Consider the following 22,627-nt stretch of genomic DNA (forward strand, 5'->3'; position numbering starts at 1 on the left):
TCAACAAATTGGTGAAAGGTCAAGATTATTCAGAATCGCCACAGAAATGATTAATTGCTGACTTATTGCAGTCATGCTCTAACACTTCTTCCATCCTGTGTGCTTCCAAATATTTTCATAAAATATTTGTCTTAAAATATTCAAACGAGTGTTTTATTAAAACTTTGACAGGACATCAGTAAAATGAAAGCAGACTATTGTGCATATCTTAAATTGTCATTTTTTTTTTACATAAAAAGAAGAGTATACAAAAACTAATGAATGTCTATTTCAAATTTCAGTATGGTCTTTAAGGTATGAGAATACAAAGAAGGAATATATTTGAATAAAGTAAAATTAAATCAAATTAAGGAAATGGAAATAAGGAAAGGACATAATTTTTTCTTCAAGAATTTATTAAATACATGAAAACAGAAAATAAACAAAAACAATTATGGCACAAAAGTAACAACCTCTACAATACACTTCAAAATAGATATTAAGACTCAACCTACAAATAATAATAATAATAATAATAATAATAATAATAATAATAATAATAATAATAATAATAATAATAATAATAATAATAATAATAATAATAATAATAATGCAGCTACCCACTTTGAAGAAATGGAGATTATTATTCAGAACTGATTCCCATTGGTTACCAGGACAAAATGAAACTCGTTGTGGAAGTAACGGGAACTCCACAAAGGCTATGGACCAGGTCCAACTTGCTTTTATGACGTCACACGAGATCCGTCCCGTGGCGGTGTCGGTCTTTGTGTTCCAGGGAATTCCTGTTAAGGGGATCTGCATTAAGACTATTCATTTTACCGTTCCAAAGGTCGCTTAAAGAATTGTCGACTAGATTGTGAAGATCTCCGTCCAGTCTATCGACATTTCCGTTCACAGTCTGGAAATAGAGATCAAAATCTTATAAAAAAAAAAAAAAAATGCGAACATTACGTAAGGTTTGGAATGACTCGGCAAAAGCATCTAACAAGAGAGAGAGAGAGAGAGAACTATTATAAATGATAATCTTAAATGATTGTTATGTTCCGGAGAAAATGATTAAAAAGCATGCTATAGTGTCTTCATGAAGGTGGCACTGATAATAAATCACACTAAAATTATACTTTTACTAAATGTTTTTGAGTGTTGTACTCAGTAAATAACATTTTCTGACGCTGTGAACCTATTCTGAAATCTCACCCACAGTTCATCCATTTTCTCCTTATATGCTCATCCCACTCTTATCATACTCCTTTGTCCTAATTAGTTTACAGCCACTTTTCTTCCATTATTTTCCAGCTTAAATTTATATTTATCTTTTCTTTTATTTCAACCAAATAACGATTAGATATCCATCCAGCTATGCCCCTCATCACAAGGCGTTTTTTGAGATGATTTTTGCTAGTTCCCTGCCTTTTCTTTGATTCCCAGCTGGGTCAGTCAATATGTGGCAACAAGAAAGGATCATGCCCACTGACCTTGTGAATGTAAACTCGGTGCTCTACCAATACACCACTCGCCCTCCCCACACAGACGCATATATGTATATATCTATATTGACATACATAGATAGATAGACAGATAGATAGATAGTCAGATCACTCGAAGTTCTAACCTATAGTGTGCCTATTGAAAGACTGAACTCCGTGGGGAGATGTCCCTAAATGGTAGATGAGCCTTTCTCTCTCTTCAGGCTAACAGGTCAGTCTAGTTATTGAAGACTGCTACTACGCTGGTAATAAGCAGTGTAACTTGGACTTTGCTACCTTGGGAATGTGCTAACAGTTCGGGATACTGATCCCATGAATTTAAGGGCAAAGGAGGGTCTGGTGAAATGTTGTGGGCCCCTTGGTGTGAGAGGATGCCCCTTGATTGGCAGATGGACATTTTTCTTAATGACAATGGTAACAATACTTTCATTCCTATAGGGTAAGAGAGAGATGAATAATAGCATTCTCATAAATTTTGAATGTTGTGAAAGTCACTAAATGGCAGGAGGAATGGGGTTCACAGCGCCATACCCTGTCCTCCTATTGCAGGAAAGGAAACAATACCGAGTCCCCTAGTTTTGAGTGTGCTCGGATGTAGCGCACAAGAGAAGATTTATTTGACAACTGATCTGGTCATGGTGAGAATGCTAGATGTTTTGACATTTACTGATTTAGAGGTGAAAGGACAGTGTGTAAAGGAATGGGAAAGACAAAGATAGAGTGTGTCTGGAACAGCTGAAAGGCGTAGATCTAGAGAAGAAACTGCACATGCATTGCTACAAAGATTCTGAGGTGGGTGACAGAGTGCAAATGTGTTAGTTGAAGGACTGTACAGGTAAGACTGAGCATGGCAGATGAAAGAAAAAGAATGCAAGTAACGAAAATAGTGGTGAAATGAACCTGAAACTAAGGAATAAGAAATTGTTCTACATAGAAGTAAATACAGAGGGAAAGATTAATAGGCAAATGAACCTCAGAACAAAAGAAGTTATTAGAGTTATCCTGTCAGAGGTGAACTCAGTCCTGGGTTGGTGGATTGAGTATTTTGAAACTGGAGAATAGATGAGGGGCAGAGTTGAATGATGCAAGAAATGAAGGGCCTAATGTACGTTTAAAAATGCTTATGGATGTGACTGTTGAAGATTTTAGAAAGGTAATTAAGTGACTGAAGAACAAAAAGACCCCAGGAGTGGATGAGAGTGCAAGTTAGATGCTGCAATACAGTTCTGAATTCTGTGATTAAGATGATGTTTGTGTATGACAAACCACTGTGTTAGAACATGAAACATGACAAATAATTTATTTATCCACTGAGATAATTTTGAGCATAGTATGAGATGAAACTATACAAAAGGCACTGTGTTTTGAAATGATATAACTGTCGTAATATTATCGAATCCAGCATCATTAGGATAATAATAACAAAATAATAATAAAACGCCAAATGTTAGAAAGTTAATGCTATATATCTCAGAGAACTGTAATAATAACAGGAAGAAAATAAAACACTCAAATGTTATGAAAGTATGTATGTATGTATGTATGTATGTATGTATGTATGTATTAACATGTATGTAGTAAATATGTATATATATATATATATATATATATATATATATATATATATATATATATAATATATATATATATATATATATATATATATATATATATATATATATATATATATTATAATATGGATGTGTGTGTTTGTGTGTGTGATCAATTTAGCACATGCATTATGGTTGGGATCAGTAAAGCATAATTAGACCCTGATAAAGTTTCTTTAATGATTTGATGTCTTTGACTAAACTACTACTCTTCAGTACATCATTATTCTCTCTCTCTCTCTCTCTCTCTCTCTCTCTCTCTCTCTCTCTCTCTCTCTCTCTCTCAGCAACAAACACAATATTTCCAATGTCAGTCAAAAGTGACTGCTACCATGGCGTTATTGAGCGATAATGTAATAAAGTATTATGGATGAAACTTATAGCGTAGGTTATGTGTAAGATTCTTATAGCAAACTAAGCTTTGGAACCTATACATCTAAATTACTGACACTGCTTCTGCAGCCGGCTTTGAAACACTCGAAACCCTGTAACTGTAAACATCACCACTCTCATGACCAGACTAACCTCAGTGCGGGAGTTGGGAAACTGGTGATCGGTGTGGTGCCGAGAGATGAGCTTTGCAATGAAGCTGAAGGGCTTCCAGACCTGCCCCAGCAGATCTTCCAGTAGCCCCCTCCCCTTCAGCTCGGCCTTCGGTTTCCACCGGTGTGACCCCCAGAGGTTCTTCTCGCTCTTCGACGCCAGTGATCTTTTCTTTGGGGTCTTGTTGTCTTCCGCCTCTCTCGGGACCCGTTCCCCTGGCCTCCATATATCCTGGAGTGATTGCCACAGCGCCTGTCCGTACTTTGTCGCGAGATTTCCGACCATTTTCACCAGGGAAGAAGAGAAAAGGCCCTCACCGGTTCGTACAAAACTGTTATCGGATGACTCATTTACTTTAAGGAAAATATTATTGATTAGATCTTGATTTGAGGTCAATATTTTCGTGATCACTGATTGGTCGCCGGATTCCTTGGCCTCTCTAGCGAGGGAATCTGCCTGCCCCGTTCTCTTTCCCAGCCCAGGTACCCCTAAGCCAGCTATTTGCAGCTGAGGAAGGACCAAGTTGAACAGCCACACGCCGAAGGCCAGGAAGGCGAGGGCGGAAAGTGCCGCATCCAGGCCGTTGAAAGTAGTGCTGCTGTCGGCCCCGGTACCATAATTATATCCAGGGTACGAAATGCCATAGCCAGTGCCATAATCCGTCCCAGTGGTATAATACTGTCTACCTTCCCTCGAGTGCTGCCGATGGTTCGTCAGCTCGTTGGCATTTCCGTGATCGTGGAAACTACTGCCGATCTTTCGCGCAAAAAACTGCCCAACGTCTCCTAGGCCTACGTACGATGTTGCGTTGACGTTTCCGGGCAATGATCCGTTGAAAAATTCCTCCAGCTTCTGAAGTCTCAGCTCTAAAGCGCACTCTCCTGTACCAGGGCAGAAGACGTCAGTAGTATCCATGCCCTCCGTTACGGTATGTCTTAGTACCAGAACGAGCGCCAGAAAGCGAAGAACCATGGTCGACGAACAGCAAGAAAATGGGGATCGCCTCCACTGGTTTATTTTTCTATCGCTTCTGAAATGTGTCTATCATCGACGTGAATGGCTGACCGGGCTTCGCGAAGTCTATCACAGTCTTGCGGACCGCCCAAAGCGTTACTGATAATGTTCCCGACACTCAGACGTAGCCTACGCTGTCTCCTCCGCGACGTGACGAACCCGTTAAATCCGCCCCTCGGTCTGGAGTGGCGACCCTCTTTTCCTGCTCCTCTCTCTCTCTCTCTCTCTCTCTCTCTCTCTCTCTCTCTCTCTCTCATAAACAGGCCCTTTTGCATGTTGCCTGGATACCTGAAAGACGTGATTTTCGCACGTCTAGGTCCGTGTTTATGAGAGAGAGAGAGAGAGAGAGAGAGAGAGAGAGAGAGAGAGAGAGAGAGAGAGAGAAATGGAAGCTTGCTTGATTTTTTGTATTTATATTACAGGGGCTTTCAAAATTATTTTTCTGTGAACTAGGCGATATGGATATGAAGAAAAGATGAGAGAGAGAGAGAGAGAGAGAGAGAGAGAGAGAGAGAGAGAGAGAGAGAGATATCAGAGCTTTCAAAATTAGCTTTCTGTAAACAAGGCGTTATGAAGAAAATGAGAGAGAGAGAGAGAGAGAGAGAGAGATGAATATAAAATGGTACCAAAATCTTTGAAATCTTCAAAATAATACGAAATGCCGTAAAACTTAAGGAGCTACTAATGAAAGCACTTACCACGCAATTATTGCGAATGAATATGTATACTGACGGTTCGTTAACAGGCCTCGCTTCAAAAATTTCCTGCTATTTACCCGATTTGCAAAAAAAAAAAAAAAAAAAAAAGTGCTATAAAAAATATTCCAATGTGACTTTCAGGCTGGGGTCTGCCTTATTTTGTGGAATCTGCGGTTGTTGAAGAACAGTTGGTTGACTTGTACTTGTTGCAAGGTCACACTAATGCTCCTTCCCCAACCCCCACCCCTACCCCCTGCCCGCCACCCCTTCTAACTGCCCACCTCTATTTCCATATTCATGTCAGCTTTCATGGGTCGTGAAGTATAATATATATATATATATATATATATATATATATATATATATATATATATATATATATATATATATATATATATATATATATATATATATATATATATATATATATATATATATATATATATATATATATATATATATATATATATATACAATATGTATATATAAATAATATATACAAATATATATATATATATATATATATATATATATATATATATATATATATATATATATATACTGTATATATGTGTGTATGTGTGTAAAGTGTATAAAAGATGTGACATTAACGCAAACGTTCAGGTTAATATTATCTGCAACAAATAAAATATTAAAGAAAAATTATTAGACGAGCAAACACATCATTTAAAGGAAATTTAACACATGAAAACATACCATAAATACGAAAAGAAACGTAACACTACTTGAGCTGTTACAAACATCGTTTATGAATGATGAATATTATCATTTACTTATTGCTCTCTCACAAGATGCGATTACGATCAATTTATGGACTCGTTCGTAACCATTATTCCGTCAGTTATTTTTCCCTCGGCGTGATTACTGTCAGAAAATGTATTTCATTTACCTGACTCGCTTCTAGATCGCGCGCTCGTTATCTCAAGGGTTTTGACAGGGATTATTTCGGTTATAAGAAAAAAAAAACTAAGAATCTGCTTGTTAGTTTTCTGTAAAAGAAAACTATTGTGCCGGCTTTGTCTGTCCGTCCGCGCTTTATTCTGTCCGTACTTTTTCTTGTCCACACTTTTTTCTGTACGCAGTTTTTCTGTCTGCACTTTTTTTCCGTCCGCACTTTTTCTGTCCGCACATTATTCTGTCCGCACTATTTCTGTCGCCACTTTATTCTGTCCGCACTTTTTCCGTCCGCACTTTTTCTGTCCACTCTTTTTCTGTACGCCCTCAGATCTTAAAAACTACTGAAGCTAGAGGGTTACAAATTGGTATGTTGATCATTCACCCTCCAATCATCAAACATACCAAATTGCAGTCCTCTAGCCTTAGTAGTTTTTATTTTATTTGAGGCTAAAGTTACCCATAATCGTGCTTCTGGCATCGATATAGAATAGGCCACCACTGAACCGTGGTTAAAATTTCACGGGCCGCGGATCATGCAGCATTATACCGAGACCACCGAAAGATAGGTCTGTTTTCGGTGGCCTTGATTATACGCTGTAGCGGTTGTACAGAAAACTCGATTGCGCCGAAATTTACTTGTTGTGTAATCGTGCACGGTACTATATAGCTGGTCGCACCGTCTCATACCCATAAGGATGCGGTGCCCTCAGTGCACCCTACCTACTGTTGCACTTTAGTCATTACTAAGGGGTTGTAACTTCTTTTCGGATCCCTAGCTGCAACAACCTTTTAGTCTTCTAATTTATCTCCATTCCTGCTTCCTTCGACTTTGCTGTCCAACCTCTTCAACTATGACTCTTAGTGGAACTGCGGGAGTTTCTTTTAATTCCACCATTAGATCCTCTATTTTCTGAATCTCTCTTCTTACTTTCCACCCTCTCCTAACAATTGAGGTTTTCCTCCTGTTACCCCTTTCAAACCTTTTACTGTCAATTTCCGCCTCAGCACTGAATGACCTCATAGGTCCCAGTGCTTTGCCTTTGGCCTAAGTTTCTATATTCAATTCAATTCAGTTCCACTGTAGTGCTTACTGTTATCAATTATACTCCACTCTTCTCCACTGAATCAGTTCCTCTTTGAACCGGTCGATATCGTTCTCGGCTAGCACTGTGCTGGGCCCGCGTTCGATTCTCCGGCCGGCCAATGAAGAATTAGAGGAATTTATTTCTGGCGATAGAAATTCATTTCTCGGTATAATGTGGTTCGGATTCCACAATAAGCTGTATGTCCCGTTGCTAAGTAACCAATTGGTTCTTAGCCACGTTAAATAAGTCTAATCCTTCTGGCCAGCCCTAGGAGAGCTGTTAATCAGCTCAGTGGTCTGGTTAAACTAAGGTATACTTAACTTCTCCGCTGAATCAGCATTAATGCCAAACAATGTTCCGAGAAGGCATTTGATAGCTTTCACAAACCGATATTTAAGGAGGTCTCGTGTCACTATGATATCCCGTTCATAATGTGAAGTTAATGGAAATTATTCGCTAAAGAAGTAGATGCAGAATGTTGATGGAGTCTTATCAAGTAATATGTAGCAAGTAGTAGGATGATACAAGGTGATGTTATGTCGTCTTTTCTGTTTGCAGTTTTCTTGGATTTTATACTAAAAAAAAAACAAGTAAGAATCGCGCCGAAGTTTCTTCGGTGCAATCGAGTTTTCTGTACAGCCGCTAGAGCGTATAATCAAGGCCACTGAAAGTAGATGTATATTTCGGTGGTCTCGGTATAATGCTGTATGAGCCGCGGCCCTTGAAACTTTAACCATGGCTCGGTGGTGGCCTTTCCAATATCGTTGCCAGAAGCAGGATTATGGCTAAATATAACCTTAAATCAAATAAAAACTACTCAGGCTAGAGGGCTGCAATTTGGTAGGTTTGATGATTGGAGGGTGGATGTTCAACATACCAATTTGCAGCCCTCTAACTTCAGTCGTTTTTAAGCTCTGAGGACGGACAGAAAAAGTGCGGAAGGACAGACAAAACCGGCACAATAGTTTTCTTTTCAGAAAATTAAAAAGTGGTCAGAGACGGGAGAAAGGCTTTAAGTTTGAGCAACGATAGAAATTCGACTGACTTAGTAAATGCAGAATATACAGTTTTAATCAGCAAAACACCACAGGGTATGCAAAGCTTGCTTTAAAGAAAACATTATATACCTAGGGAGATGAACCTCAAGATAAATCTAGGAAATATCGAAGTAATGGGGACAGAAAATGATGGGTGGATGAAATAACATCACACGGAGAAAGGAATATAGAATTAGGCTAAGCTTTCAACTCTGCAGGAAAAATTTTATCAAACAGAGGTTCTCTCGAGTTGGAAATTAATGGAGGAGTAAAAAAAAAAAGGCCAATCAAAAAAGGGCAACAGGAATAAGATTTGGATTGGATTGGATTGGATATAGAATTTATGCCAAAGGCCAAGCACTGGGACCTATAAGGTCATTCAGCGCTGAAACGGATATTGACAGTAAAAGGTTTGAAATGTGTAACAGGAGGAAAACCTCGCAGTTGCACTATGAATCAATTGTTAGGAGAAGGTGGAAAGTAAGATGGCAGAAAAAGAATATGAAAGGAGGTACAGTAAAAGGAACGAAAAAGGTTGCAGCTAGGGTCCGAAGGCACGCCGCAAAGAACCTTAAGTAATGCCTACATTGCACCGCAGGAGGTGCACTGACGGCACTACCTCCCTGCGGGATAAATCACTTTGTGGATTTGAGAGTAAAGTTTTAAGAAGGATATCAGGAGTTAGGTGGCAGGATAGAGTGGAAATGACACTATTAGAGAAACAGCGGAAGTTCCATATGTGAGATAACTATGAGAAGGAAGGCTGAAGATGAATGGAGATTCGTGGAAGACAAAGCAACGGAATGATACGAGTGGGGAGTTTCACTGGAACAACAATTCCTAATATTCGTTCAAAAATCATTGCAAATATCGATGATTCATCTCATCCATTACATTTCCTTTGCCAAAATGAATGGTTGGCTGCAACTTAACAGTAATTTGACTGTTATTTTCCATTTGCTTGTATCTTGTACGTGCCTGCGTATTTCTAGGCTCTGAAACGTCATTCTGGCAATAAAGAAACGCGTTGCAAGAAGTAAATGATGAGGAATTCCGCTCAATTCTTCTTCTTGTTCGCTATCCAAATAATCTCACGTAGAGCAATGGCAACTTTAATGATCCAGCACCACACTGCCTAGGAACTCTCAGTATCTCTATTACGGCAATCAGCAAGCCGGGTGGAAAGAACAATAAACATTAAATAATTAAGCCCGGGTAAATGCTCGCCGAATCTGTGGCTGTAGAGAGAATCATTACTTTTTTTTTTTTTACTAGACGCCTGACCATACGGGTCATTCAGGTATGGTATCTGGTTCCCAAAGGTAACGTTGCATGATGCTAAAAGATTAATGAAAGCTAACTAATAATCTCGAGATATTAGACTAGCTGTCAAATATTGATTGTGATGAATTATATAGTGTATACATTATACAGTCCATATATTGCTTCCACTGAGAACAGGAAGAGGAAAGTTAAAAGGGAATAGTGATAATCTGCAAAAGAAAAACACCATTTTAGTAGAGAGCCCTTACTTGTACATTGACCATCATGGCGCCTGTGTTTACGCAGAAATGAGCTGTAATTGTGTCCAACGAACAGTGAACTTAAAGACCAGTAATGATCCCTTACAATTATACCTAGCTGGAGAATGCAGTTCAGTGACGCACTGGTCAGTCAGCAAGACTATTTAGCAGCAGAGGAGGCGGTAACAATTTCATAATACAAACAGAAAGATTACTGAAGGTTTTTACAACGTAAGGAGCTGGGGCTTCTCTCTCTCTCTCTCTCTCTCTCTCTCTCTCTCTCTCTCTCTCTCTCTCTCTCTCTCGTGCACAGTTAATAGCAACAGATCCCTAATTTTTCATACACATACACGACCCCCGTATTGGGGTTGCGCCGTCAGTGCACCTTACGTGGTGCACTGTAGGCATTCCTTAAGGTTCTTTGCAGCGTCCCTTCGGCTCCTAGCTGCAACCTCGTTCACTCCTTTTACTATACCTCCGTTCATATTCTTTCTCCCATCTTACTTTCCACTCTCTCTGTACAATTGTTTCAACATTATTTTCAGCGCTGAATGACCTCACGGGTCCCAATGCTTGGCCTGTGGCCTAAATTTTATATTCTATTCAACACATACACGACTTTGCGTAGATGAGATCTAGTTATATCATTCTACAAACAATTGTAAAGAGAGGGTGGAAAATAAGATGGAAGAAAGAGAATATGAATGGAGGTGCAGCAAAAGGAATGAAAGAGGTTGCAGCTAGGGGCCGAAGGGACGCTGCAAAGAACCTCAAGTAATGCCTACAGTGGGAGGGCTTAGTACTAGTAACCCCATATACGTGTACTCTAATTACCGCGATTCTAGTCTCACGTTACTATCTTTTTAGTTTTCTGTAAAAGAAAAATTCTGTGATGGCTATTTGTCTGGACGTCCGCAGGTTTTCTGTCCGCCCTCAGATCTTAAAAACTACTGAGGCTAGAGGGCTGCAAATTGGTATGTTGATCATCCACCCTCCATTCATCAAACATACCAAATTGCAGCCCTCTAGCCTCAGTAGTTTTGATATTATTTAAGGTTCAAGTTAGCCAAGATCGTGCGTCTGGCACCGCTATAGTTACCAACAACACTGGCCACCAGCTGAAAGTTTCATGGGCAGCGGCTGAGAGTTTCATGGGCCGTGGCTGAGAGTTTTCATACAGCATTACACGCTGTACAGAAAACTCGATTGCGCCGAAGAAACTTTGGCGCCTTTTTTTTTTATTTTTTTGTACCGCACCCGCCGCTTCGTCCACTTACTCTTGGGACCTTTTAGCATTTAGGCCGAGTATTTCACGCCGAAGTTTCCAAAGGTATAGCGTGAGATAAAGAAACCATTCATTAACATTCTTACATCTGGAATTCCAACTTGCCTGACGAAGGAATTCTCTCACTGGCACACACGCAGCGTTCAAAGTTACCGTTAACTATACTTTAGCAGTCGTGACTGAATTCACTCGAAGTGCTAGTTAGTCAATCTGTTAAATCATAATGCGCTATCTATGGACCATGGCGCTACCAAGAGGCTGTCACGCAGCGCACGAACGAATGTGTAAGGGAAAATTGTTACGCTCGGCTCGTGGACGTAACCCATGAACGTAACGCAAAAATGGAAGACAGTACTATTCAGTGTCTAAAGATCTTGGTAGTATGAAAAGAAGAGAAATATGGTGATTTGCAGATATCTGCTCCCAAAAAAATTTTATAAAAAAGCTTGTTACGTCGTTGAAAACCCCTTGTTTATTGAACTGAATTGAATATAGAATTTTGGCCAAAGGCCAAGCACTGGGACCTATGAGGTCATTCAGCGCTGAAACGGAAATTGACAGTAAAAGGTTTGAAATGCGTAACAGGAGGAAAACCTCGCAGTTGCACTATGAATCAATTGATAGGAGAGGGTTGAAAGTACGATGGAAGAAAGAGGATGTGAAAGGAGGTACAGTAAAAGGAACGAAAGGGGTTGCAGCTAAGGGCCGAAGGGACGCCGCAAAGAACCTTAAGTAGTGCCTAGAGTGCACTGCATGAGGTGCACTGACGGCACTACCCACTACGGGTTGGCCCCCATGTTTATGAATAATCAGTATCCCTTGGTAAATTGTTAATCTTTAAGAATAAAAACTTATTTTTTTTACACCAATACCTGTCATAGTACACGTGTTAAAGTACACAAATACACCCAAGTACTGAATCTGTTCCACCAGGAAAATGAGATAATAAACACTTTAGGCTTCTCTGTATAACTGTCTCAGTTCCCCAGCTGTGTAAATTTCCTATTCCAACGTATTCGTTAAACTGAAGATTACAGCTAAATGAACACGTTCTTTCTGAGTTATTGCGTAATAAAGTGAATTTATTCTTCCCTCAGCAATTTTAGATTTTCCTGTTGACATTTAACTAGCCAAGGAATGAGGCATTAAGAAAACTGTAACACTGGAAATATGAATTAATGCCGCGACTGCTTAAAAGTTAACTGTGCACACAGATGTCTTGTGTAACGAGAAAATTAGAGCCTGCCAGCTATCACCAACTGTCTAGGGGTGAGGGTGCTAGACGCATGCACTTTTCTTCGTTATTAACGCGATATGTATCGACCTCCTCCGAGGTGCTAGTACTAAACATGGCGGAAGCTCAGTGGGACGCCGTGTTTAGTACTAGCCCCTCGGGGATCAAAGTATTTTATACACCCATTTCTATATTGTGTTGTCGACAGATTATATTAATAAGCGATATCTTTGATCCCCGAGAGGCTAGTTCTAAACACGGAGTCTCATTGAGTTTACCCTAGACTTAGACCAAGGTGGTTACATACCGGGTTAATACCTTTTTCTTGACCCCATCTGGGTAGACTGGTCGGCAACAGTTAGGAACTGAACCGTGGGCCCTGCAAATGAGTCCATATTAAGTGAAGTAAGGGTCTTTTACTATGTGTGGGTAGAACCAGGAGGTATTATGTGTATAAAGCTGTTAATTGCAGATCAGTCCATAATGATATACTTAGAGTGAATCAGTAACCACTTTCCATCACTGGAATTCCAAACATCCCAGCCTTCAGATTCCAATGATCCCATCCTTCTGATTCCAAAAATCCCAGCCTTCTGAATCCAGTTACCCTAACCCTCTGATTCCAAAGATCCCAGCCTTGATTCCAAAATCCCAGCCTTCTGATTCCAAAAATCCCAGCCTTCTGATTCCAGTTATCCTAACCCTCTGATTCTAAAGATTCCAGCCTTGATTCCAAAATCCCAGCCTTCTGATTCCAAAAAAACCGTCTTCTCATCCCCAAAATCCCAGCCTTCTGAGTCCAGTTATCCTAACCCTCTGATTCCAACGATCCCAGTCTTGATTCCAAAATCCCAGCCTTCTAATTCCAAAAATCCTAGCCTTCAGATTCCAATGATCCCAGCCCTCTGATTCCAAAAATCCCAGCCTTCTGATTCCAATTATCCTAACCTAGTTTCAAAGATCCCAGCCTTGATTCCAAAATCCCAGCCTTCTGATTCCAATAAAAACGTCTTCTGATTCCAAAGATCCCAGCCTTGATTTAAAAATCCAAGCATCCTGATTCCAAAAATCCCAGCCTTCAGATTCCAAAAGTTCCAGGACTTCTGATGCCAAAAATCCGTCTTCAGAGTCCAAAAATCCCAGCTTTCAGATCCCAAAAATTCCAGCCTTTAGATTCTAATAATCCAAGCCTTCAGATCACAAGAATCCCAGTCTTCAGATTCCAAAAATCCCAGTCATCAGATTTCAAAAATCCCAATCTGCAGATTCCAGAAATCCCAGCGTTCAGATTCCAAAAATCCTAGCCTTCAGATTCCAAAAATCCCAATCTTCAGATTCCAAAAATCCCAGTCTTCAGATTCTAAAAATCCCACTCTTCATATTCCAGAAATCCAGCGTTCAGATTCCAAAAATCCTAGCCTTCAGATTCCAAAAATCCCAGTCTTCAGATTGCAGAAATCCCAGTGTTCAGATTCCAAAAACCCTAGCCTTCAGACTCCAAAAATCCCAATCGTTACATTCCAGAAATCCCAGCCCTCTGATTCCAGAAATCCCAGCCTTCAGACTCCAAAAATTCCAATCTTCAGATTCCAAAAATCCCAGCTTTCAGATTCCAAAAATACCAGCCTCAAGAGTTCAAAAATCACATAGATTCTAAATATCCCAGCCTTCTGATTCCAAATATCGCAGCCTTCAGATTCCAAAAATCCTAGCCTTCAGACTCCAAAAATCCTATCCTTCCGACTCCAAAAATCCTAGCCTTTAGACTTCAAAAAATCCTAGCCTTCAGACTCCAAAAACCCTAGCCTTCAGATTCTAAAAATTCCAATCTTCAGATTCCAAAAAATCCTAGCCTTCAGACTCAAAAAATCCCAGCTTTTAGATTCCACAGATTTGAACTTCTTTTTGAAGACTGTCTTTTCATCATCACGTACTCCAGTCAGTTTCCTAATTGCTCAGACAAACAACGTGATAAACAACTTTCTGCGTAGAGAAGTAAATGGGAAGAAAGAAAATTAAACAAACAGGCTGGATAGATCTTGCAGCCCTAAAAGTAATCTTAAACATGAAGAATTCTTACTTCCACGGAAAAGCAGAGCGGTTGACGCGCGTTCCAATACTGCAAGTGCTGTGAAGCAGCGATCACTCAGTCCCGTGGCGACGACCGCTCTGCAAATCAGCAACTTGCAGGAAACCGACGACACTTTGTCTTCATTACAAATTTATAATCAGTGCTCGTTGCCTCAACGCACTGGGGAAAAGAGTTGGTCTACGACTGGGGGGCGATTATTCTCCTAGAACATGGTGGAAATAATCTTTCTTGAAATTAACCTTAATCGATTCTAATAGTTTGTCGAGACTGTTATTGCGACTTAAAAGTTTAAGCTTTTGTCGAGCGGTTGCCTCCTGGAGTTTAAAGATGTGTTTGAGATACATTCATGTGAATAGAGTGGAGTTTGCAAGATGCGTGAACTGGTTACAAAACGTTTTATTTGAAGACCAACGATTAAGGACACGTACCGTCGCTCAGCGAAGTATTACATCACAAATAATGAGGCATTGATCAAATATTTCAAATATATTCCCTTGTTAGCTGGTAAGTAATGAGGCAATACTCGAAATACTTACACCCAAATTTTTTTTATCATCAACTAGGATTCGAAACTAGGGACTTTTGGGGTTAGAAAGAGGGGGTTAGGGACTACATATACATACATATATATGTATGTATATACTGTATATATACATATATATGTATATATATATTTATGTATGTATGTATATATATATACTAGCTGACCAATCTGGCGCTGCCAGGGAAAACTCTGAATGACACCAGTAAACTCTCTCTCTCTCTCTCTCTCTCTTTTCTCCCTAACATCCCCTCTACTCTCTCTCTCTCTCTCTCTCTCTCTCTCTCTCCTGTTAAGACAGTTGCTTCAATTACATTACCCAGCATTTTTGACATTTTATTTTTCACTCCTTCTCACCCCTCCCTTCCAGTCGGAGCTGAACTTGGACTTAAAGGGCACTGGGAGTGTCACTATTCATCTCAGCAACCTCGAAAACCATGGATTAGATACTAATATCTGTCATTTTCGTTTACTTTTACAAGTCACCCCCTTCCCACTCCCAACCCCTTTTGGTACCAGTGATGTCTTACCCCCACAGTATTCTTTTCCAAATAGTACGTCATATGTATACCAAAATGAGGTATGATAAAGCCACAGAGTTTATTTAGTTACTAAGTCTACGGACAGAACCAGCCCTGTTTCAGGGAAGCCCTTCCCACCCCTACACCCTTTGGTACCCTTTGGTGCTAGTGATGTCTTACCCCGACAGTACTGATTTCTAGATAGTAAGTCATATGTTCACCAAGTTTGGTTGAAATTGCTCAATGCATTTCAGAGTTATGCTTGAACATACACACACATACATACATACTTCCATTTTTATATATATAGAATATATTTATATTTATTACCAATGATGTTTTCTACTAAAATCAAAAGCTTAAAAAATAAGATAACGGATTTTTTGGATCGCTCTATATTTTTTTCTTTATATAAAATATCGCATTTGTGACTTTCATAACCACCCATTTCTCTTGGTCCTTACTTACTGTTGTTTGTCGAAAATTTCTAAACCTGGTACTTAAGTCCATTTAGATCCTATTATCTGTTTTCTTAGTTAAAAGTGCGACGTTCTTCAGGGGCAATTGAACTCATTATAAAATTCTTTAACTTCTGAGTGTAATACTCAATGATGACATTCCTGTCGCAGTGCATTTAATTCACACCAAGATTCCGATTTGATCTCTGGGAAAACAACAGCATACTTGTGCGAAAAATGCATTGCGGCTTTTCCATCGTAATTTGCCATCATTACAGTAATTTTCTTCCGTACAGTGAGGATTTAATGGCTGTTTAATGAAGGTAATTATAAATTAGCTCTCTGCCATATGTCGAATTACTGAAGAGCAAAAAAAAAAAAAACTCTATACTGACGGGACCAATTCCATTATGACACTTCAACAACTGCTGATGTAGATTTGAGCTATTATCTTCTACTGCAATTATATTACAAGGTATGCTGTCATTTTTGAGCGCTCACTATCTGTGTGTGTGTGTGCGTGTGCGGAAAAAGCTGCCTGTTTCTTAGACCATAAACATGAGCGGTTAATGCATAGCGTCTGCAGTACCATAACCGTGTGAGCGGTAGAAAAGTATCGCTCGTGGTTATCTGGACTAAGAGTACATCATCTGTCGTGCATAATTCTCTCTCTCTCTCTCTCTCTCTCTCTCTCCATCAGCGATTCTTCGTGCCTGGAGTCCGGGGAAGAACTTGACAGCGCACTTTTCAGTATTTTTGCAATAAAGTTACCCTTTAGTCTCTTTCAAAATCTAACCATATTTGTTACTCAGGAGGCCCACCGTCAACCATAACTTTCGTTGAAAAAAAAATCCACAAATACTATTTTGCATATTCAGCGGACAAACAACTAAACCATAAACATGATATCCTTGTAGGAGGTAATGTCCTTACCTTTATGTAATTTGTGATTTGAGCGCAATATGCCGTCTCATTTCGTTCGTACGTCAGCGTTTAAGGTGGTATTCCTCTCTATGTCATAGCCATTTCTTCTGAGACTTGCATCAACTTCTTCCTGTAAAAAAAGATTTCAATTTAGTTCTTTATTAATGACTTTCTTTGGTGATCATCGTCTCCGTTAATCATTAAAATATATTCATAAATCAGAATTTGTTACTGAATTTGAATGTAAGATTCAAGTCAAAGGTCATGCCCTGGGACCTATGAGGTCATTCAGCACTGAAACGGAAACTGACAGCAAAAAGGTCTGAAAGGTGTAACAGGAGGAAGTCCTCGCAGTTGCACTATAAAGCAATTGTTAGGAGAGGGTGGAAAATAAGATAGAAGAAAGGGAATATGAACGGAAGTATAGTAAAAGGAATGAAAGAGGTTGCAGCTAGGGGCCGAAGGGATACTGCAAAGAACCATAAGTAATGTCTACAGTGCACCGCGTGAGGTGCACTGACGGCACTATCTCCCGACGGGAAGAATTTGTTGTAACGAGTAATATTCTTGAAGGTGACGAGCAATGTAGTTATTTGCAAAAACTTTAATTACCTTGTGGAGAAATAATGCTTATTTGAAATTCCACAGCAAAATCACACGAAGTGGTAGTTACAGTTCTGAAGTCTTGTGAGATAATCGATTTAATTAATTTCTTGAAAAACTAAGTTAGAATTATTACCAGGAAAATATTCCATAAGATTTTAGACCAAAAATCTGCTCATATTCAATAAAAAAATTTTTTTTCTAAAATGGAAAATAACTGTCACCTTTGAAATTACTGGATGTGCCATTAAGGCCAATACAGAATGGTATTATGATATTCTGGTTTAAAGAATTAGGTATAGCAACGTAATGACTCCAAAACATTATAAAATGGAAGGAAAAAAAATAGAATGACTCCATCCTATATCCTATTGTTCCGGCTTTGTCTGTCCGTCCGCACTTTTTCTTTCCGCCCTCAGATCTTGAAACTACTGAGGAGGCTAGAGGGCTGCAAATTGGTATGTTGATCATCCACCCTCCCGTCATCAAACATACCAAATTGCAGCCCTCTAGCCTCCTCAGTAGTTTTGATTTTATTTAAGGCTAAAGTTAGCCATAATCGTACCTATGGCACTCCTATGGGTACCAACAACAGAGGCCACCACCGGACCACGGTGAGTTTCATGGACAGTGGCTGAGGCCACCACCGGATTATGGCCGAGTTTCATGGTCCGCAGCTGGAAGTTTCATACAGAATTATACGCTGTACAGAAAACTCGATTGCGCTGAAAAAACTTCGGAGCATTTTTTATGTTTGCTGTTTTAATCGCATTATCAAAATTGTACGTAGAGGAACTTTTAAAATTTCTCATAATATTGCTTATCGGTGACCAAACGGATACATAACTTACTATATCATTCAAGTCTTTGTTCAGCACAGCCAGTTTCATATAAAAATGGCACTTCTGTATTTGCTCATTCTGTAATCGATTAGCAAATATTTCTTGTATATTGGTGTTCACCACAAGTATTGGCCGCTTGGTTCAGGTTTTTGCTGCAAGATCCATAAATCCTTAAATGTCAAAGAATGGCCTTTGAAAAGCAGATCTGTCTCGTAATGGTTGGTGACGAGCTGAATCAGATTCTAGCCTGAGAATTTCAAGCTTCAGATCAATCTCTGAAGGACTGCTTTCATTGTTTGTCTGAAGACTACCAGTGGAATGGGCCTTGGACTCTGGATGTGATCTGCTCATATTTTTGCCATTCATCACAAAATTTGGAAAGTTTTGTCTGCCTGTAAAAAAAAAAATTAAGATTTTAACATTTTACTAAGTACTTTAAGGGCTGCTAAAACTTACCAACACAGAGGCTGCCATCAGCTTCAGTCCAGTGGCCATGCCATCAGCTAAGTAATTACCGGCAGAACCAGCCGACCTCCCACAGCCATTAGCCACCAATTTCTCCAGCTTATCAGACGCTGCAGTAGAGTCGAATCTCGCGGACGCCAACCACAAGTCGGCAAATGACCTCCTCTTTCTGCCCGGGGGAAACACGACGATCTGGGAAAAGTTAAAAGACCGGGTTAGCGATGATGGAAGACAATATTTTAGAAGATGATTGTTTGCTTTATATGAGGATCCGGTGGTTTTGTCTGACAAGTGCACCTGGAAGAGGCCAACAGTTTCACGCATCATAAATTCCTCGAACTGTGTACGGTGCCGTCTATAATGACACTGATAAATCAGGATTAATTGCACTAAAAATCACTGATACTGATCTCGTTGTGTTTTATTTATTCTTTAGATCAAACTTACAGACCGCCACTGGGCGAAGATCGTGCTAGTACAAGACCGGCTTATTCTGGACCAACTAATAAATCAACCCCGTATGGGGGTAGTGCCGTCCGTGCACCTCACGTGGTGCACTGTAGGCATAATTTAAGGGCCTTTGCAGCGACCCTTCGGCCCCTAGCTGCAATCTCTTTCATTCCTTTGACTGCACCTCCGTTCATATTCCCTTTCTTCCATCTGACTTTCCACTAAACCTAAACACACGCCCCCTAAACCTAAACACACCCCCACTAAACCTAAACACGCCTCCCACCAAACTTAAATACACCCCCACTAAAGCTAAACACACACACCACCCACCAAACTTAAATACACCCCCACTAAAGCTAAACACACACACCACCCACTAAACTTAAATACACCCCCACTAAAGCTAAACACACACACCACCCACTAAACTTAAATACACCCCCACTAAAGCTAAACACACACACCACCCACTAAACCACCCCCACTAAACCTAAACACACCACACCCACTAAACTTAAACACCCCCACTAAAGCAAACACACACACCACCACTAAACCTAACCCCCACTAAAGCTAAACACACACACCACCCACTAAACTGAAATACACCCCACTAAACAAACACACACCACCCACCAAACTTAAATAAACTAAAGCTAAACACACACACCACCCACTAAACTTAAATACACCCCACTAAACACACACACCACCCACTAAACTTAAATACACCCCCACTAAAAAGCTAAACACACAACTAAACTTAAATACACCCCACTAAAGCCACACACCACCCACTAAACTTAAATACACCCCCACTAAAGCTAAACACACACACCACCCACTAAACTTAAATACACCCCCACTAAACCTAAACACACCCCACTAAAACTAAACAGACAATGTCCACTAAACCTAAACACACCACACGAAACCTGAGCACACACCACCCACTCAACCTAAATGCACACTCCAATGAACCTAAACACACCCCCACTAAACCTAAACATATCCCCCACTAAACCAGAACACACACCCACTAAAACTAAACACATCCACCACTAAACATAAAAACTCCTCCCACTAAACCTAAATGCACCCCCACTAAACCTAAACACAGCACCCACAAAACCTAAACACACCTCTCACTAAACCTAAATGCACCCCCACTGTACCTAAACTCACCCTTACTAAACCTAAACACACACCCCACTAACCCTAAACACACCCTCACTAAACCTAAACGCACCCCCACTAAAACTAAACACTGGCCCCCACTAAACCTAAACACACTCCCACTAAACCTTAACACAAACCTTGATAAAGAATTGATAATCACAGGAATGAGAAGCATTTTCAATGATATATTTCTGTGGTCTCGAATACATGAAATGAGGTATGATAAACCCATGAGTTTATTTACCTCATAAGTTACAAAGGGAAGGGGGATGGGGAAGGGGATGGGGGTATGGGTTTGAAACCTACCCTATTATCTAAGTTGGGTCAAATGCTGTCCATGTGCCAAATTTTGTCTAGATCGGTCAAGCGGTTCGGATTTCTGTACCGCACAAACATACAAACATTCACTTTTATATATGTGAGTGTGTGTGTATGTAACAGAGTATTATGGCTTTGTGACTGAATTGCATACCTGGTAATTACTTCTTTGTATTAGCAGCAGAATTTTCATATTATAAAAAAATAACTAGTTCTCCAAAACTTTTAAGATGGAACGATTGAAAAAAAGAAACAATGAAATAAATAGCCTGTTCTGATCAAAATCGACCAAAATTAATGCCATTCATTTGATCAAAACGTCTACACGATTTCTTTTCACTCATATGCACAGTGACTCCTATCTCTTTTCTACAGGTACTATGTTAGCCAGTGCTCCATTAAGCTATAGTATCACACGATTGGTCTGTCAGGGCAGAAATTTAGCAGTCCCGTACAAAGCAGAAGGAGGTTATGAATTGCATAATCTGCATAATCTATTCACTTCCATCTTTCAGAATCCTAATTCTCACCTGGTTAGCCGTCTGGCTGTTGGAGTTCGCATCCACGTTGTTATTGCTGACGGCGTTGTTATCGTTGAGATTATTGTTATTGTTATTGTTGTTGATGTTATTGTTGACGTTCAGGATGAGCGACAGAATGCCAGTGATGAAACTCAAGTAGCTTAAGGCGTTATACCCCGAGAAGATGCCGCCGGCAGCCACGCACTGCCTCTTCTTCTTCTGCCCGGGCATGTACATGACGGGAATGCCGCTAGATCTTTTCATCCGTTGCCAGGGGCTCCTTCCCTTCCTCTTTTTTTCCCTTTTGGGTTCTCTTTGGTCATCGAGGGGTCGCTCCTCTTCCTTTAAGAAAACCTGTTTGCGTTCTTCTACATCTTTATTGGGAAGAAAGCGTTCCCTGACGGATTTATTCTCGGTGATGTTGTTTCGTTGAACGCACACTTTACACTTCCACTTTTTAGAGTGAGGATTTTGGCGAAGGTCGTGGTTGCTGGTTACGTTCACTCTTTTGTCGTCTCTAGTTTCTCCTTTACTTATAAAATCACTCTTTTCACTATGAAAACGCAAATCGCCGTTTACATGGTACATGTTTACTTCATCTCCAAGTTTTACTGTAAACCAGTTCTTGTCGATTGCTACACCTTCGTCAAATACCGCATTCGTCTCCGTCAAGAAATTCCAGGTGCGGAGATGTTGCTGTAAAATCACTTCCATGTCGTAAGCTAGTTGTCGGAAAGTCTCCTCAAAATGAAGGTCCTTTTGGTGATCCATCCTTTTTTCTAATCGTTCTCTCTCCAACCCTTCATTATGTGTCAACGCCCACGCTTGACCTAAGATGAAAATAACTGCTAATCCAAAATGAACACCTCTCCGTATCATTTTGCAAAGACACTTCAAGAAAGATTTAAGCCAGTTTTCTTTTTCGACGTAACTTTTCAGGACGTACTAAGATATTCACGAACAAAAACTGCACCTCCAATTAGCAGCACGTATAGCCAAGCAGAAGTTTCCAATAGGTTTGTTACATTCTACCGGTCATGCTTGTTGTCTCGGAAATCAGTTCTTCTTCTTTCTCAAATGTTTTGAATTTTTCGTTCCGGGATGGCGTCACACTCTCCGATTAATTCCTAAGGTTTGGAGGTTTCTCTCTCTTTCTCTTGTAAGAGATATGTTGAATAGAAGAATTCCCATATAAATTACAAAAAATATCTAAAATTGCATATAATCAACAACTTGATTTTCGCTATTCAAAAACCCGTATCCGTTCTGCTGCGTC

At 39.9% G+C, this 22,627-nt stretch overlaps 1 protein-coding gene across 2 annotated transcripts; it reads right to left on the reverse strand.

Annotated features, from left to right (window-relative positions):
• Positions 1–440: 440 nt before the first annotated feature.
• Positions 441–22,612, reverse strand: LOC136853184 (uncharacterized). Of its 2 annotated transcripts, XM_067128533.1 has the most exons (4): positions 21,361–22,612; positions 18,872–19,072; positions 16,980–17,100; positions 764–898 (listed from the first exon to the last, which is right to left on the reverse strand). In XM_067128533.1, exons 1-3 carry the CDS (start codon positions 22,228–22,230, stop codon positions 17,017–17,019), a joined length of 1,155 nt encoding a protein of 384 aa, XP_066984634.1. In that variant the 5' UTR covers positions 22,231–22,612; the 3' UTR covers positions 764–898; positions 16,980–17,016. The 2 variants fall into 2 exon arrangements, with proteins under 2 accessions (XP_066984633.1, XP_066984634.1); XM_067128532.1 differs by lacking the exons at positions 16,980–17,100; positions 18,872–19,072; positions 21,361–22,612 and adding an exon at positions 3,623–4,840 and having other exon boundaries at positions 441–898.
• Between the last annotated feature and the right edge of the window lie 15 nt (positions 22,613–22,627).

The sequence above is a fragment of the Macrobrachium rosenbergii genome, chromosome 26 (genome assembly GCF_040412425.1).
Source record: "Macrobrachium rosenbergii isolate ZJJX-2024 chromosome 26, ASM4041242v1, whole genome shotgun sequence".
Taxonomy (NCBI): domain Eukaryota; kingdom Metazoa; phylum Arthropoda; class Malacostraca; order Decapoda; family Palaemonidae; genus Macrobrachium; species Macrobrachium rosenbergii.

Bases quoted from the DNA above. Each gene is read 5' to 3' on its own strand.
- LOC136853184 (XM_067128532.1), bottom strand. From the start codon at position 4,612: ATGGTTCTTCGCTTTCTGGCGCTCGTTCTGGTACTAAGACATACCGTA. The intron at 899-3,622 runs GTTAGTCTGGTC...CTCTATTTCCAG, and splicing joins TTCCCAACTCCCGCACTGAG to ACTGTGAACGGAAATGTCGA.